The sequence below is a fragment of the Aquarana catesbeiana genome, linkage group LG01 (genome assembly GCF_042186555.1).
Source record: "Aquarana catesbeiana isolate 2022-GZ linkage group LG01, ASM4218655v1, whole genome shotgun sequence".
NCBI lineage: Eukaryota > Metazoa > Chordata > Amphibia > Anura > Ranidae > Aquarana > Aquarana catesbeiana.
Window position 1 is genome coordinate 236,206,490 of NC_133324.1, and position 13,294 is coordinate 236,219,783.

Consider the following 13,294-nt stretch of genomic DNA (forward strand, 5'->3'; position numbering starts at 1 on the left):
GGAGACGGTAAATATGTAATTTACTGGCTTCTTCCTTCTCTGAATGCACAGTCAGTGATCACTGCTTAGTGACTGAGGTGAAGCTCTAGTGACTTCTATCACCTAGTCATGTGCAAGCAAAAATACGTTTTTTCTACTTTCCTTGCACATTAATGGGTATTTTTTGCTAAGTGATATTTAACTACATTCACAAAAAAAAGTAGGAATAATTCCCTTGCAAAGTGTACAGTCTATTTGCCTTGTGTAAATCTACCCTTCTGTATCTTTTTGTTCTTGAATAAAACCTCTTTTTTGCATCAGAAAGTGTGCAGTGTCCTTTCTATTTATTTGATGATTGTTGGAGTCTACTTGAAACTTGTTAGCGCAGTTGTTTGACACCTGTTACGTGCACCTCAACCATTTGCTTTTGTGTGTGTGTGTGTGTATGTTCAGGTATGTATATAATTTATTTTCTTTTATTTTTCACAATCATGTCAGAGAATGGGGCAGCAACCGTTTACATTTCCATACATACCTTTTATTCTTTAAAATAGCAGAACTAATAATGGGGAGAAGATATTAACCTATAGCAGCCCAAATGCCTTTCGCTTATAAGTAACTTATAATTTTTATGGGTCGTTTTACATTAATTGCAGATTGCTATTCACCAATGATTGGTTCTTGAAGAATAACGTCTTTGAAAAGGAACATTTTAAGAATTGTCTTAATTTTTTTTGGGGGGGGGGGGATTTCTGCACAGTTTATAATGTACTAATCTACAGGGGCCTGTTGTGAAAATCTGTGTGACATTGATCTCCTTACCTATCTTCCATATAACCATCCCTCTGCTGCATTTACCAGCAAACAAGAAAACATAGCAATTGTATGAGTCAGGCGGGTGCTGTGGTGAACAGATGTTATAAAGTGGCATTGTCCTTTGTAAAATGAAAACTCTTATAGGTATAGCTAGTCTTAGCAATAGATGTGACATGGTTTGCCCAGATATGACCAAGAATGGACAACTAAGAAATATAAACTCTCACACTTATTGGACATTTAATATTTGTGTTTTGTTACTGTTCAGAGAAATTGACCAGTGAACTGCAGAGCCGTGAAAACAAGTGTATGGCCATGTACAAGAAGCTCAGCAAGTGGCCTGAATGTAATGCTCTCTCAAAGAGACTGCTTTTGAAAAAGTAAGTTCTGAGCTTTGTGTATCATCTCTGCCTTAATTTTACCAGCAACTCATCAGGACTGGGAAATGGAAAAGCTGCCATTGCCTACTAGTTTTTGAAGGTGCATACTACGAGGCTGCATCCTGATCTTCCTTTTCTACTTTTGTGAATTAAGGGGGCTCTGGGTTACTGATCTTCTAGGTATTGATGTCATGATCATTACCTGTGCCTTCAAAGATAATTTGGTGATGGTATCCCCACCTGGCATCCTCCTTGTTAATTTGTACATATTTGATTGTTGAGTGTGTGTAATAAAAAAAAATGTAATTTGTCTGATGGAAAGCCTACCATGTCTTTTGCTGATATTACTTGCCTTGTGTGGAGCACCTAGGTATTTACATGGCTTGCGTGCTGATACCACTTCACAGCTACAATAAATCTATACAGACACACACCATTGATAGGCCTAATTGTCCTGTAAAAATTGTAGATGGGTTGAAATTTTTCTTGTAGAAAAATATTTATTGCATCAAAATCAAATTCACTGGAATGGTTTTCCAAAAATATAAATAGAAATTCAAGTTTGGGCTTGCGTATATCAAGGGAGCAAGCGAAAAAGCTAGAGGATAGCACATATGTAGAAAAGAGTAAAAGGGAAGGAACAATCTGAAACACTCTTAAGTAATACACGTAGTTTCCTTAAAAGCTAAAATGAGTCTGGACCTCATTTCTGACATTAACTGAATAAACTGGCCTTGCAACCTATTACAGTGGTAACTTTTTCCAGGACTTGTTTGGAAAAGGTAGAATATAATTTACAACACCTAGGCCACCAATGTTACCTGCTGTAGACAAAAGCTTAGGGTTACGTTGTACATGGATAAGTGTTGAATATTCCTTTGCATTACTTTTTGTTGTTTTGGCTCCCTGGCACATGCAGATGTAACATATTCAACACTTAGCATACTTGCTCTGGGTCAGTGATTTTGGATCAAGAGTTCTGATGTGCGGCATACTTGTTCCAGGTCAAAGACTTGGGGCATCAGCATAATTGCCAAGCAACTGGTATTTTCGTAGTGAGGTGAGCCACTGCCATTTCTATGTTCAGTGTGTTTCAAGGTCTATTCACGACAGTCCTTGGACCGGGGAATTCAGACCTTTGTATCAAAGTGGAACCAGTTTCAAAGAAGGCACACGAAGATTTTCTTCCAAATAAATGTGACAGCTGTCATGTGTTTCATTTCATGCAGAGCTTTTAATTTTTAAGGTTTACAGTGAGTAGCAGGTTCAGCATAAAGATTTCCACTTTAGGACGTTTATCGTGTGCTTCTCTCAATTCTTCAGCATAAATGTTAATATTTTGTTTACTTGGCTTAATAAATATGTCATTTTTTTTTTGTAGTCCAGATGACTGGCAGTTCTATATTTCTTACTTTGACTCAGTGCTGCACCTTGTTGATGGATCATGGACTCCTCCAGTAGAGAGCCCAATGTAAGTCTCTGCATTTGTTCTTTACTTCTGCATACTTCCTTGACCTCAAAGATTTAGATCAGGTTGGTAAATTTAGGCATTGAAAATTGTAATGGGTAGTTGGAAGGGTATTAAACTGTTAAAAGTATTTGCTGCAGTACCCTGAATCTGGACTATTATGTCACAAAGCCCGCAGTATCTGAATATTTGCTGCAAACAGCAAGATTGCTGACATTGGCTGCTATTTCTACAACAATTTTCTGTTTGATATAGTATAATAGGATGTGGAAAGCTAGGCTTTAGTCTCGACTAAAGGCTATTGACAGCTTGATGATCAGGCAAATACATTAAAGTTTACCTGTCATGAGACAAATATGTAGGCTTCTGTTGCTGACCTGAAAATGCTAGTTCCCTGACTGTCTTTTGGCATTACCACTTCTGCATCTTTCGACGCAGGCCAAGCACAGATTAAACAAGCCAGAGAAAAAAGTCAGCATTTCTAATCCCCTATACTTGTTCCAAGATATTGGCTCATAATATTGAATTAAAAGTATAAATATGACAGCTAGTATTTTCAGGAGGAGCCTACATATTTTTCACAAAACATTTCTTTAAGTTGGAGGCTTAGTCTGTTTAGCTCACTTTTTTCCTCTGGGATCGCTGATATGATCAATGCATAAACATTGGTCCTGCCACTAGGGGGAGCCTAGAGCCCACATTTCTGCAGCAGAGTTTTATTACAACCCCTGAAAAAAGTTTGGAAACCTTGGAAAATGTTTATTTAATTCTGTAGAAAAAAGCTAATTAGACATGCTTCAAAACTATTTTCATTTAACATTTTAACCTTCTGGCTTTAAAAAAACGCTTAAAAAAAACAACAAAAAACAAACACCCGTAGTCAACTGTTGCAACTGTTTTTGAAGATCAAGCAGAGGGGAAAAAATGGAATCACTCAATTCTGAGGAAGGTATTATGGAATCACCATGTACTTTGCAGTTCTAAAACAAACATCTGCATCAGATTACATCTGCTAATTAGTCTGCAGTTAAAAAAAGAGTGCTTGCACACCTTGGCGAGCTGTTGCACCAACCTGATTGACATGAATCATGGCTCCAACACGAGAGATGTTATTTGAAAAAAGGAGTCGATTTAAAAAGCTTCAAGAAGGTAAAACATCACAGAATGTTGCAAAAGATTTTGGTTGTTCCCAGTCAGCTGTGTCTAAAATCTGGACCAAGTACAAATCAAATGGGAAGGTTGTTAACCTGTTGCCGCCCGCCCACCGTCATATGACATGATGGACTTTGAGCGTGGATATCTGAATGATGCCTGTAGCTACAGACATCATTCAGATATTGCTGTTTTCAGCCGGCGATTCCCTACACCATAAGAAGGATCATAGCATCTGTTCCGCCGCTTGATCATTCTTACGGGAGGCGAGAGGGGACGTCCCCTCCCCCCGCCTTCCGGTGCTTCTACTGACTCACCGCTACGATCTATGAGTCGAACACAGGATCCGCCGGCCCCGGATGTTGATCATGGAGTCTCTATGATCGTCGCAGGCCGGGCACGATGTTATGACGTCACGCTCGGCCTCTGCATTCAAGCCGTGATCGGTTTATTTACTTTTTTGATTTCAGGCTTCCCAGCCTAGTGGTGAGATGTGGGGTTTTATTGACCCCATATCTCACTGTAAAGAGGACCTGTCATGTCATATTCCTATTACAAGGGATGTTTACATTCCTTGTAATAGGAATAAAAGTGATCAAAAATTTTTTTTTTCAAAAAAGTGTTAAAACTAAAAAAAAAAAAGTATAATTAACAATAAAAAAAAAAAAAATGTTTTTAAAGCACCCCTTCCCCCGTGTGCTCGCACGCAGAAGTGAACGCACACGCAAGTTCCGTCCACATATGAAAACATGTAACCAGTAAAAAAACTTCAAGCATCGCCTATGGGGATTTTTAAGTACCGAACTTTGGTGCCATTCCACGAGCGTGTGCAGTTTTGAAGCGTGACATGTTGGGTATCTATTTACTCAGCGTAACTTCATCTTTCACAATATGCAAAAACATTGGGCTAACGTTACTGTTTTGTTTTTAAAGCACAAAACTGTTTTTTTCCCAAAAAAAGGCATTCGAAAAATTGCTGCGCAAATACCGTGTGAGATAAAAAGTTGCAACAACCGCCATTTTATTCTCTAGGGTCTTTGCAAAAAAAACATATATAATGTTTGGGGGTTCTATGCAAAAAAAGATGATTTTTACATGTAGAAGAGAAATTTCCGAATTGGCCTGGGTGGCAAGTGGTTAAAGGGAAGTGTACTGGTAGACCAAGGAAGACATCAAAGCATCAAGATAGAAAGCTTAAAGCAATATGCCTTGAAAACTTTCACAACATAACAAATGAGGAACGGTCAAACTGGAGTCAATGTCTGTGACCGAACTAAGACATCTCCTAAAGCAGTGGTTCTCAACTCCTGTCTTTAGGACCCACCAACAGGCCAGGTTTGCAAGATAACTGAAATACATCACAGGTGATATAATTTGCTGCTCAGTGATTTAAGTATTCTAGTCTGCATCTCCCCAAGGTAATACTTAAAATCTGACCTTTTAGTGCGTCCTGAGGACAGGAGTTGAGAACCACTCGACTAAAGGAAATGGGATTTACAGTAATAGAGATAAGCCAGGCGGAAACCATCATTCACTTCTAAACAGAAAAAAAACAGGTTACAGTGGGCTAAAGAAAAGCAACATGAACTGTGGATGACTGGATGAAAGTGATATTCAGCGATGAATTACGAATCTGCATTGGGCAAGGTAATGATGCTGGAACTTTTGTTTGGTGCCGTTCCAATGAAATGTATGAAGACTGCCTGAAACATGCAAGTTTCCACAATCATTGATGATATGGGGTTGCATGTCAGGTAAAGGTAGGGGGAGATGACAGTCCATTATATCTTTCAAAAATACAAGTTTTTATGTTGAGATTTTGGACACTTTTCTTCCATCAATTGAAAGTATGTTTGACATAATTTTTCAGGATGATAATGCATCTTACCATAGGGCAAAAGCCGTGAAAACGTTCCTTCAAGAAAGACATATGTCAATGGCATGGCCTGCAAATAGTCTGGACCACAATCCAATTGTAAATCTGTGGTGGAAATTAATGAACATGGTCTATGACAAGGCTCCAACCTGAAAAGCTGTTTTGGCAAATGCAATAAGAGAAAGCTGGAGCCGGATTGATGAAAAAAATGCTGATTAGTTTAAATCCATGCCTCAGAGAATTCAAGCTGTTATAAAAGCCAGAGGTGGTGCAACAAAGTACTAGTGATGTACTGTAGTGCTCTTTCATGATAGCATAATATTTTCTTCAGATTTGAGTGATTGCATTTTTCTCCTCTGCTTGATCTGCAAAAACAGTTGCCTACAGTTTTCTTTCTTTTTTATTTTAAGTGTTAAAACCAGAAGGTTGGAATATTAAATGAAAATAGTTTTTAGGCATGTCTGTGATTCGTTGTTTTTCTACACCATTAAACAATTGAATGAACATTTTTCAAGAATGGTGATTCCATACTGTTTGTCAGTTTGTATTTTACCTCCTACTTAAATGTATGAGCCTTGCAGTTATGGATTGTAAAAGTAAATTAGGCCTTTTTGGTGAGTCTAGTCCCACTTTAAGTTGGGACCTAAATATAAAGGTTTGGACTATAAAGTTAAAAAAAATGGTATCAAGCAATAGTGTTTCCCCAGGTCAGCGGAAGGAGACTTGGATCACACCATAGAGCAGGTGGTCAGGTTTGTGGAAGATCAAATAGAGCAAGATTCTAAAAATCCACGACCGCTCCGAGGACCATATCTAGCCAAGCTTGAACTGATTAGACGTCTAAGAAGCAGAGGCTGTAATGATGATTACAATCTGGGTAAGTGAACAGGCTATATATTGGGTGGTGGTGTGCAAAAATGGTGAATCCAAACATTGTGGCTGCCTTATGTTCATTAGCTATATCTTCAACTATATTTTTGCACAGCTTTTGGTCTTCGTTTTTCTCACTTATTTAATTTTACCTTGGATACAGTGTTTTTAAAATAAGTTGGGAAACATTGCCAAATTTACTTTGCTTTACCTGTATCTCTTTACATGAACAAAACTGAGGGTTGGCTGGGTTCGTTTTTCAATACAGCAAACCGTTTAGCAGCACTGGGTCTTTCCCTGTGGTATCCAGAATTACTAATGTCACACCCCAAAGGTTTTGAAATGGGATCAGGCATACTCAACAAGTTGAGCAATGCAGTAGATTCCCCATAACTACATATTGCCCTTGCATATTTTTCAATATTAAAACAAAAGAGATTTTGCTGCTTAAAATTAATAATGGAAGAGCTCTGAGACTGAAGTATTTTGGTGTTTTAGGAGACCCGGAAGATCTGATGTTCCAATTCTTTATTAAGTTTGGAGACAAGCCTTGCTGCTTCACCGATATTAAAGTTTTTGTGGATCTTTTCAGTCCAGCCCAGCATTCAAATGTAAGTTTTATGTTCTTTTCATTTTTGTGGTTTCGTATATCATTGCACATAACAGTAATAATGAAAATTCGAAGAATACTCCCAAGGCGAAAATACATGTCTCTTATTTCATTGAGGGACACGGCCTGCAAGAATCTTGACTATAGGGCTTTTGGCGCCACCTTCAGGAGTAGGACACTAGGCAGCTCATTTTTTTTTTTTTTGTCTAGTGTCTGAGTAAGAACCTAGCTCCCTGCTTGGGACTCTTAGTCCCTTTGTTTCTAGCAGGGTTTTTAGTTTTTTGTTTTAATTTTTCAATCTTAATCAACAGCCTAGATAGTATAGATCCTAGTAGTCACCCCAGCTTGGCCAGCAAGTGCATGCAGACCCCTAGCCACATGCCATCAAGGAGTAGCATGGCCCATGGGTTTTTTCACAGGAAACGCACGATAGAACAGTCTGGACTCTTGACACACTGTCCGCTCTGGCTAACAGACCCCCCTATGTGGGAGGCTGACTAGGACAAGGTTCCTACGCTATTCTGATAGGAGCGGCTGAGTCTGAAGTATGGGCAGCACTTCCAAAAGCGAAAAAAGTCTTTCTACTCCAGGTGTTTGAAACAACTGCAGAACACATCAGCTTCCCTCTGTTCTTTTCCCGGTACTGGTTCGGGGGAGTCCTGGAGATTCTTGTCTCTTGGGTGGAAGGGACGCTCAGCCATAAATAAGGTGAACAAAAAAAGCTTACTTCCCATCTCCTCTTCCTCGAAAGACTGAGGTAGAAGTTGATGTGGCTGTGGTTTCCACACAACCTGTGGAGTTGGATCCGACCCCCTTGGATGCTGAGAACAAATCTTCTGCAACTTCTTTAGCACAAGAAAAAGCCGGTGTCTGCCTTGATCTTCTCTGTGCAGGAGACCCTTGAAATTGAGGCTTGCCCCAAGGAATTCAGAGGTGGAGACGTTTTCTTTTGGCACTTACAGTGCCTTGAAAAAATATTCATACCCCTTTGAAACTTTCCACATTTTGTCATGTTACAATCAAAAATGTAAATGTATTTTATTAGGATTTTATGTGATAGACCAACACAAAATGGCACATAATTGTGAAGTGGAAGGAAAATGATAAATGGTTTTCAACATTTTTTACAAATGTGTGAAAAATGTGGCGTTCAGTTGTATTCAGCCCCCCTGAGTCAATACTTTGTAGAACCACCTTTCGCTGCAATTACAGCTGCAAGTCTTTTTGGGTATGTCTCTACCAGCTTTGCACATCTAAAGAGTGAATTTTTTGCCCATTCTTCTTTGCAAAATAGCTTAAGCTCTGTCAGATTGGATGGAAAGTGTCTGAACAGCAATGTTAGTCTTGCCACAGATTCTCAATTGGCTTTAGGTCTGGACTTTGACTGGGCCATTCTAACACATGAATAAAACCATTCCATTGTAGCTCTGGCTGTATGTTTGGGGTCGTTGTCCTGCTGGAAGGTGAACCTCTGCCCCAGTCAAGTCTTTTGCAGACTCTAACAGGTTGTCTTCTAAGATTAGTAGTGTAGTATTAAACCGCGCTTAGTGTTCAAATTGTGAAAATAAAAGCTAGTACAAAGCAGCCAGCACTACAAGGGACAACTTGTGCAAAAGAAAGAAGTATAAACAGTGCAGCGCTGAACTTGAATCTTATAGATATAAATAGTGATAATGAGTGGTGAATCATTATGTAAAAAAAAAAAAAAAAGGGTAATAACATAATAAGAGAACTCATAAACAGTTCATATATGAAAATAGTGAGTCCATAGAGTTTTGTGATGCCAATAGTAATAATCAATCACCCAAGAAAGAGGGATTACTGCTGTGAAAAACTTCTGCCACCAAAATATGATTTAAGGAGGCTTACCGGAACATATGGACCCCAGCTTATACCAAATGGGTCAAACAGGCAGTGGTGTCTCAACACCTAGATATAGACGATTCGCTGGAATCTCCTCCAATAGACCTTTTGATGTTAGGAAGATTTGCCAACAACCACAGGAGCCGATATGATATGTGTAGATGACCTATAGGGCCTTTCAGAGTCAAAACTGGAATCTTCTCATCAGTACTCCGTTAGGACATAGATCCAAAGAGAAAGGATAGAAGACTCGACATAGTGTAAAACCATAGATAAAATTAATTTTAAAAAAGGTAGATCACTCACATTTCAGTAAACGTCAAAAGCATGGATTGAACAATGCATGGAAAAATCGAGTTGTAGTGGCATAGACAGGACAGTAGAAAGTTTAATTTTTGTCTCATCTGACCAGAGCACCTTCTTCCACATGTTTGCTGTGTCCCCCACATGGCTTCTTGCAATCTGCAAACTGGACTTCTTATGGCTTTCTTTCAACAATGGCTTTCTTCTTGCCACTTTTCCATAAAGACCAGATTTGTGGAGTGCACGACTAATAGTTGTCTGGTGAACAGATTTTCCCACTTGAGCTGTGGATCTCTGCAGCTCCTCCAGGGTTACTGTGGGCCTCTTGGCTGCTTCTCTGATTAATGCTCTCCTTGCCAGGCCTGTTGGCTTAGGTGGATAGCCATGTCTTGGTAGGTTTACAGTCATGCCATACTCTTTCCATTTTCAGATGATGGATTAAACAGTGCTCTGTGAGATGTTCAAAGCCTGAGATATTTTTTTTTATAACCTAAGCCTGTTTTAAACTTCTCCACAACATTATCCCTGACCTGTCTGTTGTGTTCCTTGGCCTTCGTGATGCTGTTTGTTCACTAAGGTTCTCTAACAAACCTCTGAGGGCTTCACAAAACAACTGTATTTATACTGAGAATAAATTACACACAGGTAGACTCCATTTACTAATTAGGTGACTTCTGAAGTCAATTGGTTCCACTAGATTTTAGTTGAGGGTATCCGAGTAAAGGGGGCTGAATACAAATGCACACCACATTTTTCAGATATTTATTTGTAAAAAATATTTGAAAACCATTTTATCATTTTCCTTCCACTTCACAATTATTCACCACTTTGTATTGGTCTATCACATAAAATCCCAATAAAATACTTTTACGTTTTTAGTTGTAACTTGACAAAATGTGGAAAATTTCAAAGGGTATGAATACTTTTTAAGGCACTGTAACAGACTGTGCGCCACAGGAGTTTTTCCCTATCCTTTTCATTTTGACAGATTTGTGTAAACGGTTTTCATTTCCAAATTTCTTTGAGGAGGCTCTTCTCAAAAAGTGGACTTCTCTCCCAGTTGTGGGTCCACCAGTCTTCATGCGAAACAAGACTATTATGATTGAGGTGGAAAAATTGCCATCATTCAAGGACCAGGCCAACAGGAAGGCGGACGCTGTCATGCCTTCCACATATACCGTTGGCTGTCTGGCCCTTCACCCAGTTCTGCACACAGCCCTTGTTAACCAAACACTCATGGAATGGTCAAAACTTCTGCATCAGGGCTTGGGAAGGAACAGTTTGATCTAGAGCCTCAGGTGCGTGTGTGATGCATCGCTGGATGTGAGCCCCCTTGCTCTGAAAACTGTCTTGGTTGTAGTTCTGTGCCGGCAGAAGTCCTCTCTGGTCCCAACAAAGTGGTTAGAATACCTGTAATAGAATGAAAAAAAAAAGTTTTGGAAGTTGCACATCTCTGCAAAACCCTGTAAAGTGTATGAAAGCCTCAGTCCGGGCTCCAACCAAGCCACACCCCAACTCGTTTCACTCCGCCCACTGTTCCCTATGACTAAACTCTGTGGGCAGAGTGAAACACATTGAGGGCGTGGCCTGGTTGGAGGTCAGGCTGACATACACCACCTTACAGCGTTGTGCAGAGATGTGTGCCTTCCAGGACTTTTCTCTTTTGTATTAGAGGACTAGAGCTGGGACAAGCTCTCTTTGTCTGCACTCCAAGACTATATAAGAGGACCCAGTGGAGCCTTGAGCAGCACCTGTCAATTTTTGTTTGAGTCACGGTTACAATACCTGGGTCTGATTATAGACTTTACACAGCCAAGAGTGTTTATTCCACTAGAACAAGCTTCGGAAACTGCGAGCCTTGGTTCGGTTGTTGCTGTCTCGCAGGTGGTCCCCTGTGATTCTGCATGCTGGTTTTGGGCCTTGTGGTTTCCACCTACGAGGCATTCTAGTATGCACAGTTGTATACTCAAGTTTTGCAGAAGGAAATTCTGAAAATCTCCATTGGACAGTCAGTCAAGTCCCCCCCTTTTCTGGTGGCTTCAGTCTCCGTTTCTGCTTGGTGGCAAGATTTACCCCCTCTTTAGACTGTGGTCACAACGGATGCCTGCCTGTCTGATTTGGGGTGGGGGAAGAGGATCGATAGCTCAGCCCAAGGCCTTTGGACCAAGGAGGAATCTGTTGCTTATCAGCTGGAGCTGCGTGTGATCAGGTTTTGTCAGAGAAGGCCACGGTGGTGGCCTATGTCAATCACCAGGGCGGAACGAGCAGTTCGTCCGTGACACTATAGGTATCTCACACTCAAGTGAACAGAGTTCCAATTTCTGCTCTCTGTAGTTTTATATTTCAGAAGTAGTAAAACAGGCAGGTAGATTACCTCTGCCATCAAATTCTAGACCAAGTAGCGTGGGCCCTACATCTAGAGGTTTTCCAACAAATTTGCCTGCACCCTGTATGTGGATCTTCTGGAGCCTCCTCTTAACAGGGAGGTGCTAAATTTGTGGCGAGGGCAAGGGATCTCTGGGCAGATGTGACAGATGGCCAGGTTGAGTCTCTTATCTCTTCCCACCATTGAAACTCCTTCCAAGACTGTTGCAAAGGATAGAGGCTGAATCCTTTCCAGTGGCCTCATATTCGTGTCATGGACCCAGGAATGCCAACAAGATGCGCTTAGTCCTCGATGCCCCCTAGCGTCATGGTCTGTGAGAGGACCTGCTGTCCCAATGGTCGAGCTTCCACCCTGCTTTGCTGGCTTTGACCGCAGGTTCTGAGGGACAGGGGGTTGTTAGTGTCTGAAATCCCTACTATGTTGAAGACACGTAAATTGATTTCTTTAAAAATGTATTGTCGTACCTTACATTTTCCGGTGCAAATCTTCTGGTGTGTATCCATGCATCTTTTCAGTGGCTAGGATCCTGGCCTTCCTCCAGCGGGGCATTGATCAGAAGCTTGCTATAAGTACCATTTAGGGGCCAGGTTTCAGCCCTTGTGGTTTTCTTTCAATGTCCTCTAACTATGCATCTCTTTTTTTTTATACCTTTCTTCCAAGGGGTTAGACATGTAGCTCCTCTGGTGCATTCTCCATTGACATCGTGGGGCTTGAACCTGTTGCTGTCAGTCCTGCAGAAGCCTCTTTTTCAAAATAGAAGGGATATTTCTTTGATGACTCTTTATTAAAAGGTCACCTTTTTTTTTTTTTTTTGGTGGGTTTCACTACTTCTGCGTGTTCTGTGTTGAAACTGGCAGCTGTCTTGTAAATCCCCTTGGTCCTGCACTTGGTTTGGCCACTAGTAAAGGCTGCCCATAGACGGTGCTTGGGGGTTTTTTTGTTTTGTTTTGTTTTTTTCCTTCTGCCTAGTCTTGTCCTAAAGGTGGTGCTATAGCCATATGTCCAGGGTTCTTGCTAGGCTGTGTCTTTCAGTGAATGCAGAGAAAGGGATTAGAAGTAGTAGTGAGTAGATGTTTCGCTATGAACCGTACCTGTCAGTCCATTTTAGCTAACGCTTTCTTCTGTGTGAAGTTTATAAACAGGCTGCTGGGCTCGTTACCTCTGACTCCTCCTGTCGTGGGAGACTTTGCATTGCCAGAGGATATCAAGGGCATGCAGAGACACCTATGTGTGATTCAGCTTAGTAGACTGCTGGGGCTCCATGAAAAGATGGACAGAGCACAGAAACAGGAAGCAGTTAGAGAAATCATCTTTAGATACAGACATGGACTTCAGTTTGGTAAGTTTGTCCTGTGGCTAGTATATATATTTTTCATTTTGTTTTAACATGTCGCTTTAGAAAATCAAGTTTGGTGTCCTTTTTCATGTAAAACCAATTATTAAAGAGTCAATAAAATAGGCCAGGCTGTCTGCAGTGGTGTTAAATGGGTGTTCTTATTACATCAAGACTATGGAATGTTGTGTCCAAGAGCTGTGTATACCAAAGGGTTGTTTTGCACATGCCAAATGACACACATTTCAGTGCCAGCTC

The 13,294-nt window shown here is 40.6% G+C and overlaps 1 protein-coding gene across 1 annotated transcript in view; it reads left to right on the forward strand.

The window, feature by feature from the left end:
- The window catches only part of NAA25 (N-alpha-acetyltransferase 25, NatB auxiliary subunit), a 102,832-nt gene that overhangs the window by 46,736 nt on the left and 42,802 nt on the right, over positions 1-13,294 (forward strand). Inside the window, exons 8-12 of the mRNA XM_073626004.1 lie at positions 1,064-1,175; positions 2,557-2,646; positions 6,379-6,548; positions 7,040-7,152; positions 12,835-13,042. Of these exons, the coding sequence (XP_073482105.1) occupies positions 1,064-1,175; positions 2,557-2,646; positions 6,379-6,548; positions 7,040-7,152; positions 12,835-13,042 (693 nt within the window). The remainder of the gene's footprint in view (positions 1-1,063; positions 1,176-2,556; positions 2,647-6,378; positions 6,549-7,039; positions 7,153-12,834; positions 13,043-13,294) is intronic.